Here is a 16340-nt window from a genome sequence, read left to right on the forward strand (position 1 = left end):
TCGTCGTCTACATGGGATCGTGATAGCTGTGACCTTGCGTCACGATCTCCGTACAAACACCCTTAGGTCCAGTATATTTTTAGTCTCATTACTTTTCGGACACACCTTGTATGACATTATTTGGACGAGTATATTTTAATATAATCAGTCAGTTATATAGCAAAAAGAAAGAAAATCGTAAAATATCTTTCTTCTCTTTCATCTAATCGATTGACTTAAATTACTAAAATAATTTCCGAAGAAAAGAACTTAATAGTTAAAAAAGATATGCTATAGTCTTATGGTCATTATATATTATATCTGTGAAAGATCTAGGGTACGATACAGAAACAAATTACTATTATTACTTTATCGATCGCATTTGAGGTAATAAAGAAATTTATCTGCACTTTATCTAATCATTAGTATGGCAAAGTGCGAATCAGCGCAGTAAAGTTAGTTCTTGTAAAACCATGCTGGAAAACTGTCGATGGTTGTTATACGCGTCGCGTTTCTACGGTTGTCATCCACATACAATTAACGAGCGATCGATACTAAAACATTTTCATCTATTGTTAGTGTATTCGTTGACCATGTGCAGCTTACATTGCGTTATGGCATATTATGCAACTGATGTTAGCAGCTGCATTGCCAAAAACGCGATGATCGTAGGTTGTACTCTGCAACGTATTAATCAATACAGCCAAAGTATCTACATAATCTTGTCAATATTGTTATCGTGTCTGCGACATATAGAATTCGAACGTGCCGTTGCAGCCGCTTGTAAATTTGACGACTTAACGCGGCATTATCATTGGAGCATTAATAACGTACAAATAAACCATTATACACAGTATTTCTTTATGATGGTGATCATTATTACTTGGAGTGTGTTTGGTGTATTAAGGAAACTTGCCGTACCTCAAATGGCTTTGCATATAATTGTGATACAATGCATAACACGCTCCACATTTTCAATAGAAATCGCAAAATTTTGCTTCTTATATAACGCATTGCGACATAGATTTCATCGCCTCAATGGACTGTGTTGTGAACTGGCTGGTATTCTATCATTGATTGAATCATCAATAAGCTTGATTTCAAATCAACTAACGAGGAAACTCACGGAAATATGCCTTTCTGATTTTAATGAGCTTGAAATATGTTTTAATGTAGAGCAAAATAAGAGACACGTATATATTTTTTATACGTGGTCATACACATTTTTAGAGGGTGAAACATCTCTTTAAAAAAAATCTCTTTGTTTTTTGTTTGGAGCATATATCATCGAAATTATGAAAGAAGAAACTTTTCTTATAAAAATTGAATAGTTTCAAAAACATAATGACATTTCCAAATTTTTGAGAATGTCATAATTTTTAATATAGTCTCAATCACTTACTATTTCGTTTTCTAATAAAAAATTTTATTTTAAAATAAAAATAAAACTGTATCTTATAGAGAATTTAACCATATATATCAATGTCACATCCTAAAAGATGGATTTGTTGAAAAATAGGTAGAAATATCTTTATACGCTCGCTATCCATAGCCGCACATCCAAAAGCTACTGGCTTTTTCGTGCTTTGCATGATCTTTGTAGAAAAGCTATATAAACTAATAGTAATACGTCATTCATATATTGTATAATGTTATTTTGTTGAATAGTTATTATTTATTGAAACAAACTTGTTGAGATTGGTTTATCGAGCTTTTTCTTTTAGTAAGGGATGGTGTTTTTAAGCTAAATACGCGTGCGTAGTTATAATACATGATAAGATACGCGGTGAAATTAGTAGTTGTGTTTTTGCTTTAGTTATTATATGGTATCGCCCGCGAAGACGGCTCGCAATGCATGTTACCTATACATCATTTTTCACCCTTGATTTATTTTAAAACACTCAATAATCTATACTTTTATACAGTTTTATGTCTGACGTTGTCTGTAAGACTTCTAATAAACATTTGCACTTATAATAAGCGTGATTTTGTGTCACCCTAAAGTTATGGGTCCAGGCAACGCCTGAAGAAGTGCATTTATACTTGACGCTCGTTTTTGTCGGACATTCATAGAGATTAGTGAACCTTGTGTGTTTTTCAGTGCATATAGGATGGATTCAATTGATTTGCGAAATATATCAAAATTTAATGGATCGAAATACACAGGTCAACAACTTTTATAACCCAGCATCAAAATTGTAGAACAGTGCGTGAGCCGTAGGTGAGGATTTTAAATTAGAACTCGTATTAGCTCGCAAGACAAACGTGTACTTCTGTTAATGTTCGTAATATATGCGTTCGAGCACCGTGTGAATAAACTAAAAACTGACTGTATTTAATAGCAAATGATATAACTTATTATTAACGAAAACGATACGTATTTCACGAGCAGTAAAGCGTGATGCGAGACTTTGCATCGGAAGCGAACAAGACACAGTGTTACAAACCTAAACTTACTTCCTGCGCGCACAACACAAAAATAACTAGAAAAGCTTTTCTCTTCCCTAGCCTAATACTAAAACTAAAATAACCATTTATCTGGCGCTAAACTCAAATGATTCAAATTGCACACATACAACAATTTCGAAAGTAGCCATTATTGAGGAACTGTACGAACAAAAGGAACCATAAAATAACTAACTACAGAAAGACATATCACTTAGTAGAAACACAACCATGAACAACTTAAGCATTAATACATAACGCTATCTAATATATGTGTCGCTACTATCGATATTAATACAAACCATATAAATCGTTAATCATAAATCCGTAACGAAATCGCATACCACCAATCCCCCACTTGAGATCGTAACGATTAACAACCAACTTATATCATTCACTTAATCCTACATTAACATTACAATACGTATGCTTATCGTTTATTACTGGCTTTGTAAGTGCATCCGCTAACATTTCGCCACTGCATACATGCAATAAATCTATCACTTTACGCGATACATTCTCTCTCACAAAATTATATTTCGTATCGATATGCTTCGATCTAGCACGATAATTATTTGAATGTATAAGCTTTATTGCACTTTGGCTGTCTGAAAATAACTTTATTGGAGTACCAACGCACGAGCTATTTATTTCTTTCAATAATTCTTTCAACCACAACACTTCTTGACATGCTAGTGTTATCGCCATATATTCAGATTCAGTCGTTGAAAGTGCTACCGTTGTTGTTTAGAGCACCAAGATATTGCACTATCACCTAATAAGAAAATATAACCACTCGTAGAGCGACGATTGTCTGGGTCTCCGGCCCAACTCGCATCGCTATAACCAACCAGTTTTAAGATACCAGATTTACCATACTTTAACTGGTAATCTTTTGTCCCCTTTAAATAACGTAATACCCGTTTTAATGCATCCCAGTGTGGTTTACCTGGATTCTCCGCAAATTTACTTAACGTACTTATCGCACAACCTAAATCGGGTCGTGTAGCTACATATGCGTACATAATACTACCAAGCAATTCTTTATACGGGACCTTTTTCATTTCGCTAGATTGAAATTTCTCTTCCTGTTTCATGTCTTTCGACAATATTTGATTCGGATCTAACGGTATTTTAACTGGATTACAATCTTTCATATGAAACTTTTTCAAAATTTCCTCGATATAATCCTTTTGATCAAGTACTAACTCTCTCTTATCTCTATCTCTACGTACGTAATACTTAAAATTCGCGAAACCGGACCCAAATTTCTCATCTTAAATTCCATTTCAAGTTTATTTATTATTAATCGTTTCAAACTTCGATTATCTATATCTATACTAATATATAAAGAGGTAAAGTTTGTTCCATTGTTCGCGGTAATCTCAGAAACTACTAAACCGATTTGAAAAAATTTTTCACTGGTGGATAATTTAGATCTTCCTGAGTAACATAGGCTATGTGCAATCGTCTTGCAACTTCTAAAAATGTGCGCGTCGCAAAAAAATACGTTCTTTATGCTTTATATTTTCCAAATATATCGAGCGCGCGAAGCGCGCGAGGAACAAGCGCCAGCTAGTTTGTAAATAAAAGTAAGTCGTCTACATACGTAGCGATGTACGCAACCCTTTTATCACCTTCCTTTCTTATGTATAAACCTGGATCCACTTGTGACCGTTCGAATCCTAGTTTCCGCAACGCTTTATCTAGCCTTCTGTTCCAGGCTTGCGCCCCTTGCTTAAGACTGTAAAGCGCTTTCTTGAGTCTGTAAACTTGGCCTTTGCTTCCTATCTTCTTAAGTCCCTCCAGTTGCTCAATGTACACTTCTTCGTCCAGTTTGTCATTCAAAAAGGCCGTCACTACATCCAAATGGTCGGATCCTCCCCGGAATATCGTAGTCCTCTTTGGCTGCCAATGCAAATAAACATCGCAATGTACTCCATCTAACTGCCGGGCAAAATGTCTCATGATAGTCCACCCCCGGTATTTGTTCGTAACCTCTGGCCACCAATCTCGCCTTAAATCGTTGTGATCCATCCTGAGGGTTGTTTTTGATTTTAAATATCCATCGTGTTTTCAAAATCTTTTTGTCTTTGGGTGGTGTGCACAGTTCCCACGTTTCGTTTTGTGCTAATGCATCAAGTTCCACCTTCATCGCTGTCCACCATTGATCAGCGTGAGGGCCATTTAGTGCATCTTCAACGGTTGTTGGTTCTTCATTTGTAAATTCTGCTGATACCTTATACGTCACGTAATCTGGCCATTTTCTTGGCTTCGGCACTCGACTACTACGACGACGTTCCAACTCTACGTTGGGTTTATCATGATTCAGGTCGCCATCATCTGTTAATTCAACTGTGTCTTCATCCGTGTCACCTGACCTTTCGTCCACAAATATGGATGCTTCTTCGTTGTCTGGCGTCTCAAAATTATCTTCTGACTCACTGGAATCCTCTGCTTCACTAGCCCCATCGTCAATTTCGGGTCGATTTGTAGGTAGTATTAAATGCTTCGTTTCAGTTGCTTTGTCTTCAAATAATACTATGTCTCTGCTCCGGAATACCTTGTTTGCTTTCTCATCATATAATCGGTATCCTTTCGTATGCTCCAAATACCCTACAAACAAACAGAGCTTCGCCTTTTCGTCCCATTTACGTCGTTGCTCCTTAGGTATATACGCCACAGCTTTATAGCCGAAAACCTTCAGATGCGATAGATTTGGTTTTTCTTTTGACCAAAATTCGTGAGGGGTCCGTCCTTGTAATCCTTTCGCAGGTGAACGATTGATTAAGTACACCGCCGTCGAACAAGCTTCTGCCCAAACTTTCTTCGGCAGATCTTCCAACAGACAACGCGCCTTTTCCACCACGGTTCGATTGCAGCGCTCCGCTAAGCCATTTTGCTGCGATGTGTACGAGATCGTTAGCTGATGCCGTATGCCTTTCTGTCGAAGAAATCGTCCAAACTCTTCATTCACGTATTCACGGTCATTATCGAACCTCAACGCCTTAATCCGATAACTTGTGTTCTTTTCAACATAAGCTTTATAAGTTTTGAACGCCTCCAAAGCTTCATCTTTTCTTTTCAGAAAATAGATACTTAACTTTCTTGTATGATCGTCAACGAATAAAATAAAATATCTTGAACCTCCGATGGACGTTTCCTCCATTGGTCCGCATATATCCGAGTAAACCAATTCTAAAGGCCTTGATATTCCTTTTCTATATCCAGTTTTCTTGGAAAATGGTTGTCTCGCGAACTTGCCTCGCAAACATACTTCACACGAATCTCCGTCCGGATCTGCAAAGTCCAAACCGCGCGCATGCTTGTCTCGTAACAACTTCATGCTTTCGGTATTCATATGTCCGAGTCGTCTGTGCCACATGTTGGTGCTATTGTCTCTGCAATTATATGCTGTGTCAACGAGCTGTATCACTTTATAAATGTTGTTCACCGGTTTTGCGAGCGTCACTACATTACCGTCAATGTCCGATATTTTGCACATATCTTTACTAAACGTTACTGTATAACCCTTCTCAGTTATTTTTCTTACTGATAATAAGTTTATATCGAGTGTAGGCACGTAACACGTCTCGCACCGTTATTTCACGAATATCTCCATCTATCGATACAGGTATTATTATTTCACCTTTACCTCGAACTAATCTTTTGTTGTCTGCAATAATTACTTCCGATTGATTCTGCGTGTCAAGGGTATCAAACAAATCCTTATTTGGTGACATGTGCACAGAAGCTGCAGAATCTATGATCCATCCAGCGTCCGCATTGGCTGAAGAACTTCTGGTAATGAACGCCACCTTTGCATTCATTTCACTCTTCTTCTCGCGCTCGTGTCGCTTCATGTCTTTATTGTCCTTTTCTTCTTTTCTTCTATCATTGCATTCATTGGAAATATGTCCTTGCTTACCGCATGTCCAACACTTAACCTCTTTCGGTCGTGACTTATATTTCGTACCTCTTGCTTGCCGCTTCACGTGATAGGCCGAGTCCTTGCTAACCATTGATTTCGATTTATCGGGACAATTCGATTCTTGTAGTAACTTTGCTTTCACTGGATCGCCGGTTATTACCATGCCGGAACTTTCAAGCGCCATAATCATTGGTTGATAATGTTCTGGGAGGCCCGCCAATAGGACCGTTCCGAGCCATTCTTGATTGATTTCAAATCCGATGACTGTTAACTGATGTGCAGCGGACATGATCTCGTTAACATATTTCTCCATGGATTCGCAATTATCAAGTCTTGTCGTTGTGATTTTTCTCAGCAAGCCCACTTTACGAGTAAGCCCGGTATCTTCGAACGCTTTGCTCAAATTCTTCCATGCCTCTTGCGCCGTGGTCGTTTGCGCCACGTGGATGTACAACGATTCGTCCACACTCAACACTATTTTCACTTTAGCTTTCGCTATCTTCTCCGTGTTCGTCTCAGTTCCGAGCACCGAATTCCACAGGCCATCGATATTCAATAAGTTCTCCATGGCTATCTTCCATGTGAGATAATTTTCTCGACCCTTCAATCTTGTAATGGGCAGAAATGCGTTTGTCGCGGCCATGTTATCCGTTATACTTCTATTTACACCAAAGAAGAAAGTTTACTTTCGCTTTCGAAAAAGAATAAAAATCACTCACAATCGGCAACCTCTGGGCCCATAACCAATGTAGAACAGTGCGTGAGCCGTAGGTGAGGATTTTAAATTAGAATTCGTATTAACTCGCAAGACAAACGTGTATTTCGAAAGTAGCCATTACTGAGAAACTGTACGAACAAAAGGAACCATAAAATAACTAACTAAAGAAAGACATCACATAGTAGAAACACAACTATGAACAACTTAAACATTAATACATAACGCTAATATATGTGTCGCTACTATCGATATCAATACAAACCATACAAATCGTTAATCATAAATCCGTAACAAAATCGCACACCGACAATAAAAATAGGTGGGTTATTAGTATGCTAAACGCGAATCCGTCGTCTAAATTTCCCTAGCATGTTATATACAGGGTGTCCCGTTTTACAGGATCCACTCTTTCTCAGAAACACTGCGTTAAATCGAAAAATGTTTCAAACAAAAGTTGTTTGGTTCGAAGGGGGACATAAGATGGTGCCATTGGTGGCGTGCCCGAATCACATTAAAACGTCCTGTCCTACCTATAAGAGACACAAAATCATTTGCGAGTCATTATTGAAAATCATGAAGATACAATACAAATCAAGATATTGTACAAAAATACAAGAATACATGACCACTGCGATTCGGGCACGCCAAGTACTTCAATGTCGTCATGCGATAAAAAAGTATGCATGGAAAACGTTTGGGTAAAATACTCAAACTGCTTCTAGATACTTGGCTAGTTAATTATTGATTTCATATTTAGTTTTGAGTTTTGACAAGTTGGGAGTTTTTATGTACTTGGCGTATATATTTTTTCTTTTTTTAAAAAGGTTTTTTAGGGATCTCACTTTTTTGTAAATTTTTAAAATTTGACTATATTTTAGTTTTACATTCTTTTGAACATATAATTAGTATTACATAATCTCTTTTTATGTTTTATTATCAATTATTTTGCATGCTAACACGTACATCGTTCCGATGCTATTTGTAATAAGCTTTATTAAGAATAATCTTTTGATTTTTATATAATGTAAATTATTTTTATATATTTTATACTTTTTTCTGTTTTGCTAACAAAATTTCTCTATGTGATTTACAATGTTTTTTATTATAACTTTAACAATATAACTTTACTTTCACGTAAATCATTTTTACGAGTTTTTAATTTTATGCAATGAATGTGGTAGCGCTCGACGTTATGCAATGAAATTCGTGCTATTGATGCAATCAATCCCTTTCTCACTAACTAATATGACGTTGCACTACATCGATGACGGCGACAACAACAACGACGACGTTGCACCACATCGACGACGACGACGACGAACGACGACGACGACGATGACGTTGCATCACGTCGATGACGATGACGACGTTGCACCACGTTGACGACAACGATGACATTGCACCACGTTAACGACGACGACGATAACGTTGCACCACGTCGATGACGGCGACAACAACGACGACGACGTTGCACCACATCGACGACGACGACGACGTTGCACCACATCAATGTCATCGTCGCCATCGTCGTCGTCGTTATCGACGTGGTGCAACGTCGTCGTCGTCGACATGGTGCAACGTCATCGTCGTCGTTGTCGCCGTCGTCGACGTGGTGCAACGTCGTCGTCGTCGTCGTTGATGATGTTGTTTGTAATTACTTGCAATTTATGTCTTTATAAATAAAACAATTCCTGAAATAAAACATTTCCTATGTATCACAGTTTTTATAGTATTTGCGATTTATATCTTTATCGTAAAATAAAACATTTCCCATGTATTATTAAAATCATTTTTAATTCATAATAAATTAAATCATGCATGTGTGAACAGCAGCTTGAGGGACAAAATCGCTTTGCATGTGTATGTGCGAACATACGTACGTGAGTCTGAACCAGAATACGGAAAACGGAACGTCACGATTCTAACGTACTATTATAATATCTCAGGATTGACTGCACCAATCTTAATCGAACTGGTCGCGATCGAAAGCTCGCACTCACATTTTATTATACAAGTGCCGTTAGATTTTTGATTACGGCTTTAATTCCTGAGATATTTTAATCATAAGTTGATATGACCTGTCAAATGGCATGAATTGCAAATAAGCTACTTGGTAGCGCGCGACGTTTATGCAATGAAATTGGTAACACTCGATATTATACAGTGACTCTCATTGTTCGGAACCTTATTTTTGATTATGTACTTGGCGTCGCGACGCTACCGCGTTGCTTGATATAAACTATGTAAAACACAACACAATGTATGCACAGAAATCAATAACTTATAATTTGTCTAATCCAAAGGTTATATAATAACTTATAAACAACAAACAACTAACATTCGAGATCACTCTCCCGTTGTCAGCATAAAGGAAAAGAACACGTCCGTGGCATTCGAAGACAAACAATACAATGGCACAGCGTCTAAGTAATTCGAATGATGTTATCGTATATCTCCGGCAAGCTGTCCGTGTCATTTTGAAGGTTGATCGAACCGCTATGTTTTTTGATGAGAAACATCTCGGCAATCTCTCTCTGGTAAATCTACCGATTAACGTACCCACCTCCTATCACCTTGTCCTTGACATATACAGGGTGTCTCGATGACCCCGTGCTACCCGTTAATGACGTGTAGTTTGGACTTACCTGAATAGAAAAGTCCTATGTCATTTTGCGATTTTCGCAATATTAACGGAGTTATTAATTAATGAATATAAGTGAATGAGGGCGGTACGTGCAGAGAGATAGGTCGGTAGGAGGGCTCATTGATACATCGCGAGCTGGGCGGGCGGTGCGCGGTGAGGGAGAATGAGTGTCTTAGATACTGACAATAACAAGGACCGCGCGTCCTTGTTATTGTAATTAATATCTCCGTTAATATTGAGAAAATCGCAAAATGACATACGACTTTTCTATTCAGCTAAGTCCAAACTACACGTCATTAACGGGTGGCACGGGGTCATCGAGACACCCTGTATTATAGAGGTCACCTCTCTGAGTAACATTGTGCAAGTTGTAACCGTCGGTCGTTGTTTAATAAAAAGTTATTAACAAAAGAAGTTTAATGATTTTGCACGAATTTTCAGCTGTCCACGTGAAGCAAGGACTTGAGTTTGACATATATTACAAAAGTCATCTTCCTGAATAACCCGCACTAGGTTTCACCCGTCGCTCGTTGTTTGTTAAAAAGTTATTAACAAAACAGTTTAATGAATAGAGCATAATTCTACGATATCATATACGTTTACGAAAGAGTATATTTGATGGAATTTTACTTTTAAATCAGAAATAGGTTTGGATTAGATTATATTTTCCGAAACTGGAGCCCCGGACACATATACGCTCGTTTTTCAGCCCGCTTCGCGGGAGGGCGGGGGGAGGGGCTTCGCCCATCCCCCCCCCCGCCGGGTTCCGTGCCGTGATACCAAGTGATCAAAATCTGTTACACTGGTTCTGGCTTCGCCCCTCCCTCTCGCCCTCCCGCGAAGCGGGCTGAAACCGAGCGTATTTGTCCGAGGCTCCAGTTTCGGAAAATATAACCTAACCTAACCTAACCAGGTTAGGTTAGGTTAGGTTAGGTTAAATCACTTTCCTTCCTTCGTTCATATTCGTCGTTTATGTCTTTCAATATTCAAAATAACTACTATATTTTCGAAACTTCTTTTGCTTATCGTGGACAGCTGAAAATTCGTGCAAAATCATTAAACTTCTTTTGTTAATAACTTTTTATTAAACAACGACCGACGGTTAAAACTTGCATGTTACTCAGAGAGGTGACCTCTATAATATATGTCAAGGACAAGGTGATAGGAGGTGGGTACGTTAATCGGTAGATTTACCAGAGAGAGATTGCCGAGATGTTTCTCATCAAAAAACATAGCGGTTCGATCAACCTTCAAAATGACACGGACAGCTTGCCGGAGATATACGATAACATCATTCGAATTACTTAGACGCTGTGCCATTGTATTGTTTGTCTTCGAATGCCACGGACGTGTTCTTTTCCTTTATGCTGACAACGGGAGAGTGATCTCGAATGTTAGTTGTTTGTTGTTTATAAGTTATTATATAACCTTTGGATTAGAAAAATTGTAAGTTATTGATTTCTGTGCGTATTGTGTTGTATTTTACATGGTTTATATTACAATTATACGAATTTTTAGATATTTTTTACACCTAAAGAGGACCAGAACCAATGGTCGAAACGTTGTGTATTTAGTTTTTTAAATACACTGCCAGTTTGGTCGACTAATTACGCTTTCGTTCTATTTATTTTACTGGCGAAGGTAAGGAGCATAAGTAACTTTTGTTCGAAACAGTTTTTTTAAAACGCCCTCCTTATCCCGAAAACTCAGGTTTAACCTTAGGCGGACCAATGATAATAACTCACTTTATAATAGACATTGAAGTTTTTTCTTTAGTATTTTACTGTTTACCGCCGGCATTAGCATTATCCAAGGTGTACCGCGTGGAGGTTGCACGGTCGAATTTACACCTCTTGTGTGTTCGGAGAATGTTCCAGCCAATCAAGGCAAGACCCGAGAGTGATCCGGCCAATCAAGGCAAGACCTGAGTATGATGAGTTTGAGCGTAAATGAATGATTAGATTCAATAATAAGTAAGAATCAATGGTTAGCAGACTGCATTAATTGATCAGCCTTTTTCAACGCTACATGATATTTTCTTCGATCGGTTTCGGAATGCAGTCTGCTAACCATTGATTCTTACTTATTATTGAATCTAATCATTCATTTACGCTCAACTCATCATACTCAGGTCTTGTCTTGATTGGCCGGATCACACTCGGGTCTTGCCTTGATTGGCTGGAACATTCTCCGAACACACAAGAGGTGTAAATTCGACCGTGCAACCTCCACGCGGTACACCTTGGATAATGCTAATGCCGGCGGTAAACAGTAAAATACTAAAGAAAAAACTTCAATGTCTATTATAAAGTGAGTTATTATCATTGGTCCGCCAAAGATTGAACCTGAGTTTTCGGGATAAGGAGGGCATTTTTAAAAAACTGTTTCGAACAAAAGTTACTTACTTTTCGATGGAGAATCAGAATCTGCAATAGACAGTTGGGGTTTCAATTTAAAAAATTAGAAGTGCCCTTTACGTGACCTTCAAACGACTATTCAAGGTCAAACCAATGGCACCATCTTATGTCCCCCTTCGAACCAAACATCTTTTGTCTGAAACATTTTTCGATTTAACGCAATGTTTCTGAGAAATTTGAGTGGATCCTTTAAAATGGGACACCCTGTATATAATATATAATGTATATACAGGGTATCCCATTTTATATTTGTTAGTCAAATATTTCGATATGACGTCGTTTCAGAGAAAAATGTTTCAAACAAAAGTTGTATGGCTTCGAGGGGGCAAGATGATGATATTATCACTTTAATTGCAGATAGCGCCACTTTAGAGATTTTATCATGACGGCCATTTTTTTCTCAAAATGGAAGTTGTAGCTGACAATGAGATGAATACAATGGTTTTTTGTTTTTTGCAATTGGATCATTTTTCAGTGAGTTACAGCGATCCAAAGTATAATACTGTATAATTTAAGTAAAAAGCTTCCATCTCCATACAGTGTGCGTATTTTGTGACTCCAAACCATCCTCCACCTCTGTGTGTGTGTGTACGCGGGCGCGCGTGTGCTGCGTGTATGTTGTTCCTATCCGTTATCCTGTCCTGGACTGATTCTGTTTGATAGTTAACCAGCTCCAAACTTATTGACACGCATTTTGCCGTTCTTATCATTACCTAGGATGAACGACGTGCACGTGACGAGGCTTTCATCAAGCTTTGGGGTGTTTGATTTACGTAAATCCCCTTACTTCTCACGATTCAGGGTGCTTGATTAGCGTGAGTCCCCTTGCCTCTCACGATTTTTTATAAACATATTACAAAAGATGTTCAAAGATGTTGTTCCATTTTCTTGAACACATAAATGCGATTCTTTGCTCACAACGGCTAACAATTTCTAATAATACGGCCCGTGGTATGTTTGTACAAGCAGTTTCGATTCTCTGAATCATATCTTCTCGAGATGTGGGTTTGCGCTCGTACACGACATTTTTTAAATGTCAATCACAACTCGAGAAGACATGATTCAGAGTATCGAAACTGCTTGTACAAACATACCACGGGCCGTATTATTAGAAATTGTTAGCCGTTGTGAGCAAAGAATCGCATTTATGTGTTCAAGAAAATGGAACAACATCTTTGAACATCTTTTGTAATATGTTTATAAAAAATCGTGAGAGGCAAGGGGACTCACGCTAATCAAGCACCCTGAATCGTGAGAAGTAAGGGGATTTACGTAAATCAAACACCCCAAAGCTTGATGAAAGCCTCGTCACGTGCACGTCGTTCATCCTAGGTAATGATAAGAACGGCAAAATGCGTGTCAATAAGTTTGGAGCTGGTTAACTATCAAACAGAATCAGTCCAGGACAGGATAACGGATAGGAACAACATACACGCAGCACACGCGCGCCCGCGTACACACACACACAGAGGTGGAGGATGGTTTGGAGTCACAAAATACGCACACTGTATGGAGATGGAAGCTTTTTACTTAAATTATACAGTATTATACTTTGGATCGCTGTAACTCACTGAAAAATGATCCAATTGCAAAAAACAAAAAACCATTGTATTCATCTCATTGTCAGCTACAACTTCCATTTTGAGAAAAAAATGGCCGTCATGATAAAATCTCTAAAGTGACGCTATCTGCAATTAAAGTGATAATATCATCATCTTGCCCCCTCGAAGCCATACAACTTTTGTTTGAAACATTTGTCTCTGAAACAACGAATATCGCAATATTTGACTGACAAATATAAAATGGGACATCCTGTATAAACCTAACCTAATTTTGAATAGTGTGTAAATAAATGGTGTGCAACTTACAAGCGGTATACAACTTTCGTGTGTCCAAATGAATAGTATCCAACTGAACGGTATAACGGTAAAATTTCATGTGCATTTGCACCGTGTCCATTTGCAACGTGTTCAATTGCACCACTCTTTTTCCATTTATTTTTTGAAAAATCCATCTTTGGGAATGTGACATTGTTATGCATGTTTGTAGTCGGCATAAAATATCTTTTTATTTGATTAAAATAGAACTTTTATGTTTAAAAAATATAATGAGTGGTGGGGATGTGTAAAAGTTATGACATTTTCCAGAAATCTAGAAATATCATTGTGTATTCAAGTGCTTTTGAAATAATTCAGTTTTTATGAGAAATAATTCAGTTTTTATGATAAAAGTTTTTCAAAAGTTTTTAATTTCGATGATATATGCTCCAAACAAAAACCAATTTTTTCAGAGATTTTACCCTTTAAAAATACGTATGAATATGTATAAAAAATACGTGTCTCCTGTTTTAATTTACGTTACAATATATTTTAACTTCATCAAAATCAGAAGGGAACATTTTCATGAATTGTCTTGTAACTCAACTTAATAAAATATTAATCATGATTCTCAAATGCAGACACTATATAATCATTCGTTTGAAGGAAATTAATATATGTTATAATAAAGATGTATAATAAGATTTAGTAAATAAATAATCCAGTAAATGTAATAAATTTAATATGTAGTATTTAGTAAATGGGATAAGCTTTTTAAACTATTTTTGGACAAATGGTATTATATAATATTATTTTTATAATAGAAATAATATAATCTTAACAAATTAAAATTATATATGTATTTATATATAGGGATAGGTGTGAACATTGATATCGGTGTATCTGGACTACATGCCAAGCGTCTTACACTTCCGAATCTTCAACGATTGCATTGCTGTCTCACAAATGCAACAAACTATCTCACTTCTTATTATAATATACAGTTGCTTTGTTGGATTTCATGCTTGTTAATAGATATTTTAACATTCATCTTTACTATACTTTACGGAGTAAATAACACGTTGCTAATTTGCGTTCGATGTATTATACTTGTGCAATTAACACTTCAAATTATCGCTATTAGTCGTGTTTCTCATCTGACATGCGATCAGGTATGTTAGAACTGTGAGATGCAGTGAATGCCAATAAATAAAATTTAACACAATGATTTTTCTAATGTCCATAAAACTTTTGCAGGCAAATGCATTAGCAGAGACAGTATATTCAGTACAAGCATTCTCATTTAAATACATCAAATCCTGCACCGTGAGTATAAATAGAAAATAAAATATTATATAAAATTTGTCATATTAGTATATTAAAATTAGGGATGTGCCGGATATCCGGCAAGTATCCGGTATCCGGTCTATTCGACTACTTTTTTACTATCCGGCCGGATAGCCGGATAATGATTAGCTATCCGGCTATCCGGCGTATTCGACCATTTTTCATCCAATTGAATGGTAATTAATTAATTATATTAAAAATTTTAAGTTTAAATAAATAATAAATTAATAATACATAAAATCGAATTCGAAACGTATATAATCGCGTAAAAGATACATTGATAAAAGTCCGAGCCATAAAACAATGCAGTGCAAATGTTCGGTTAGTAATAGGAGTACTGACGTATCGATATGACTTACCGATTATATTGGATCGATAATGATGATTGATATCGACCCAACAGGTAAATCATGTCGATACGTCAGGGCTGCTATTACCAAGCGAATTTTGTATTACCACATTGTGCTCTGTAGGAATAAAACATGTGCAACTAAAAGAACAAGCAAGCGCTTGCTGCATTTGCTTCAAAAATAGTTCAAATGGTTCATATCATCAATAATATCAATATAATATAGTCAATTGTGTGCGAAATAAGTAAAATGTATATATAACTTTAATTATAATCCTTTCTTAATGTAAAACATAATTAAATCAATTTTTTTAATTTTTCGCGTAATTGCCGGATAATATCCGGTTATCCGGTTATCCGTTAACAATAAGTACCGAATTATCCGGTATCCGGTTATCCGGCGAATTCACTATCCGGCACATCCCTAATTAAAATAAATCGTCCAACCTTGAAGAAATGTGTGTTAACAATTTAAAAAACTTGTTTTAACGAAAATATATATACAGGGTGTTTCCTAAGTAAGTAGACAAACTTAAGGAGGATATTCCTTGGCTTATTTTAAGAAGAAAAGGCCATGTAAACATATGTCCTAAACTGCTTTGTTTTCCAAAAAAAAGTACATCACTGTTTTCGTTCACTTTTCGTTTATTATAGAACAGTTTGTGTTATTGCAAATGAAACAAATGAAAAACA

General features: G+C 36.9%; 1 protein-coding gene across 3 annotated transcripts in view; it reads left to right on the top strand.

Annotated features, from left to right (window-relative positions):
* Positions 1-427: 427 nt before the first annotated feature.
* Positions 428-16340, top strand: part of LOC105275101 — a 71487-nt gene continuing 55574 nt past the window's right edge. For all 3 annotated transcript variants that reach the window (XM_026969043.1, XM_011331751.2, XM_011331750.3), the window contains exons 1-3: positions 428-1041; positions 14825-15123; positions 15209-15277. In XM_026969043.1, coding sequence (XP_026824844.1) covers positions 453-1041; positions 14825-15123; positions 15209-15277 — 957 coding nt within the window. In that variant the 5' untranslated portion in view covers positions 428-452. The remainder of the gene's footprint in view (positions 1042-14824; positions 15124-15208; positions 15278-16340) is intronic.

The sequence above is a fragment of the Ooceraea biroi genome, chromosome 4 (genome assembly GCF_003672135.1).
Source record: "Ooceraea biroi isolate clonal line C1 chromosome 4, Obir_v5.4, whole genome shotgun sequence".
In the NCBI taxonomy this organism is placed as follows: domain Eukaryota; kingdom Metazoa; phylum Arthropoda; class Insecta; order Hymenoptera; family Formicidae; genus Ooceraea; species Ooceraea biroi.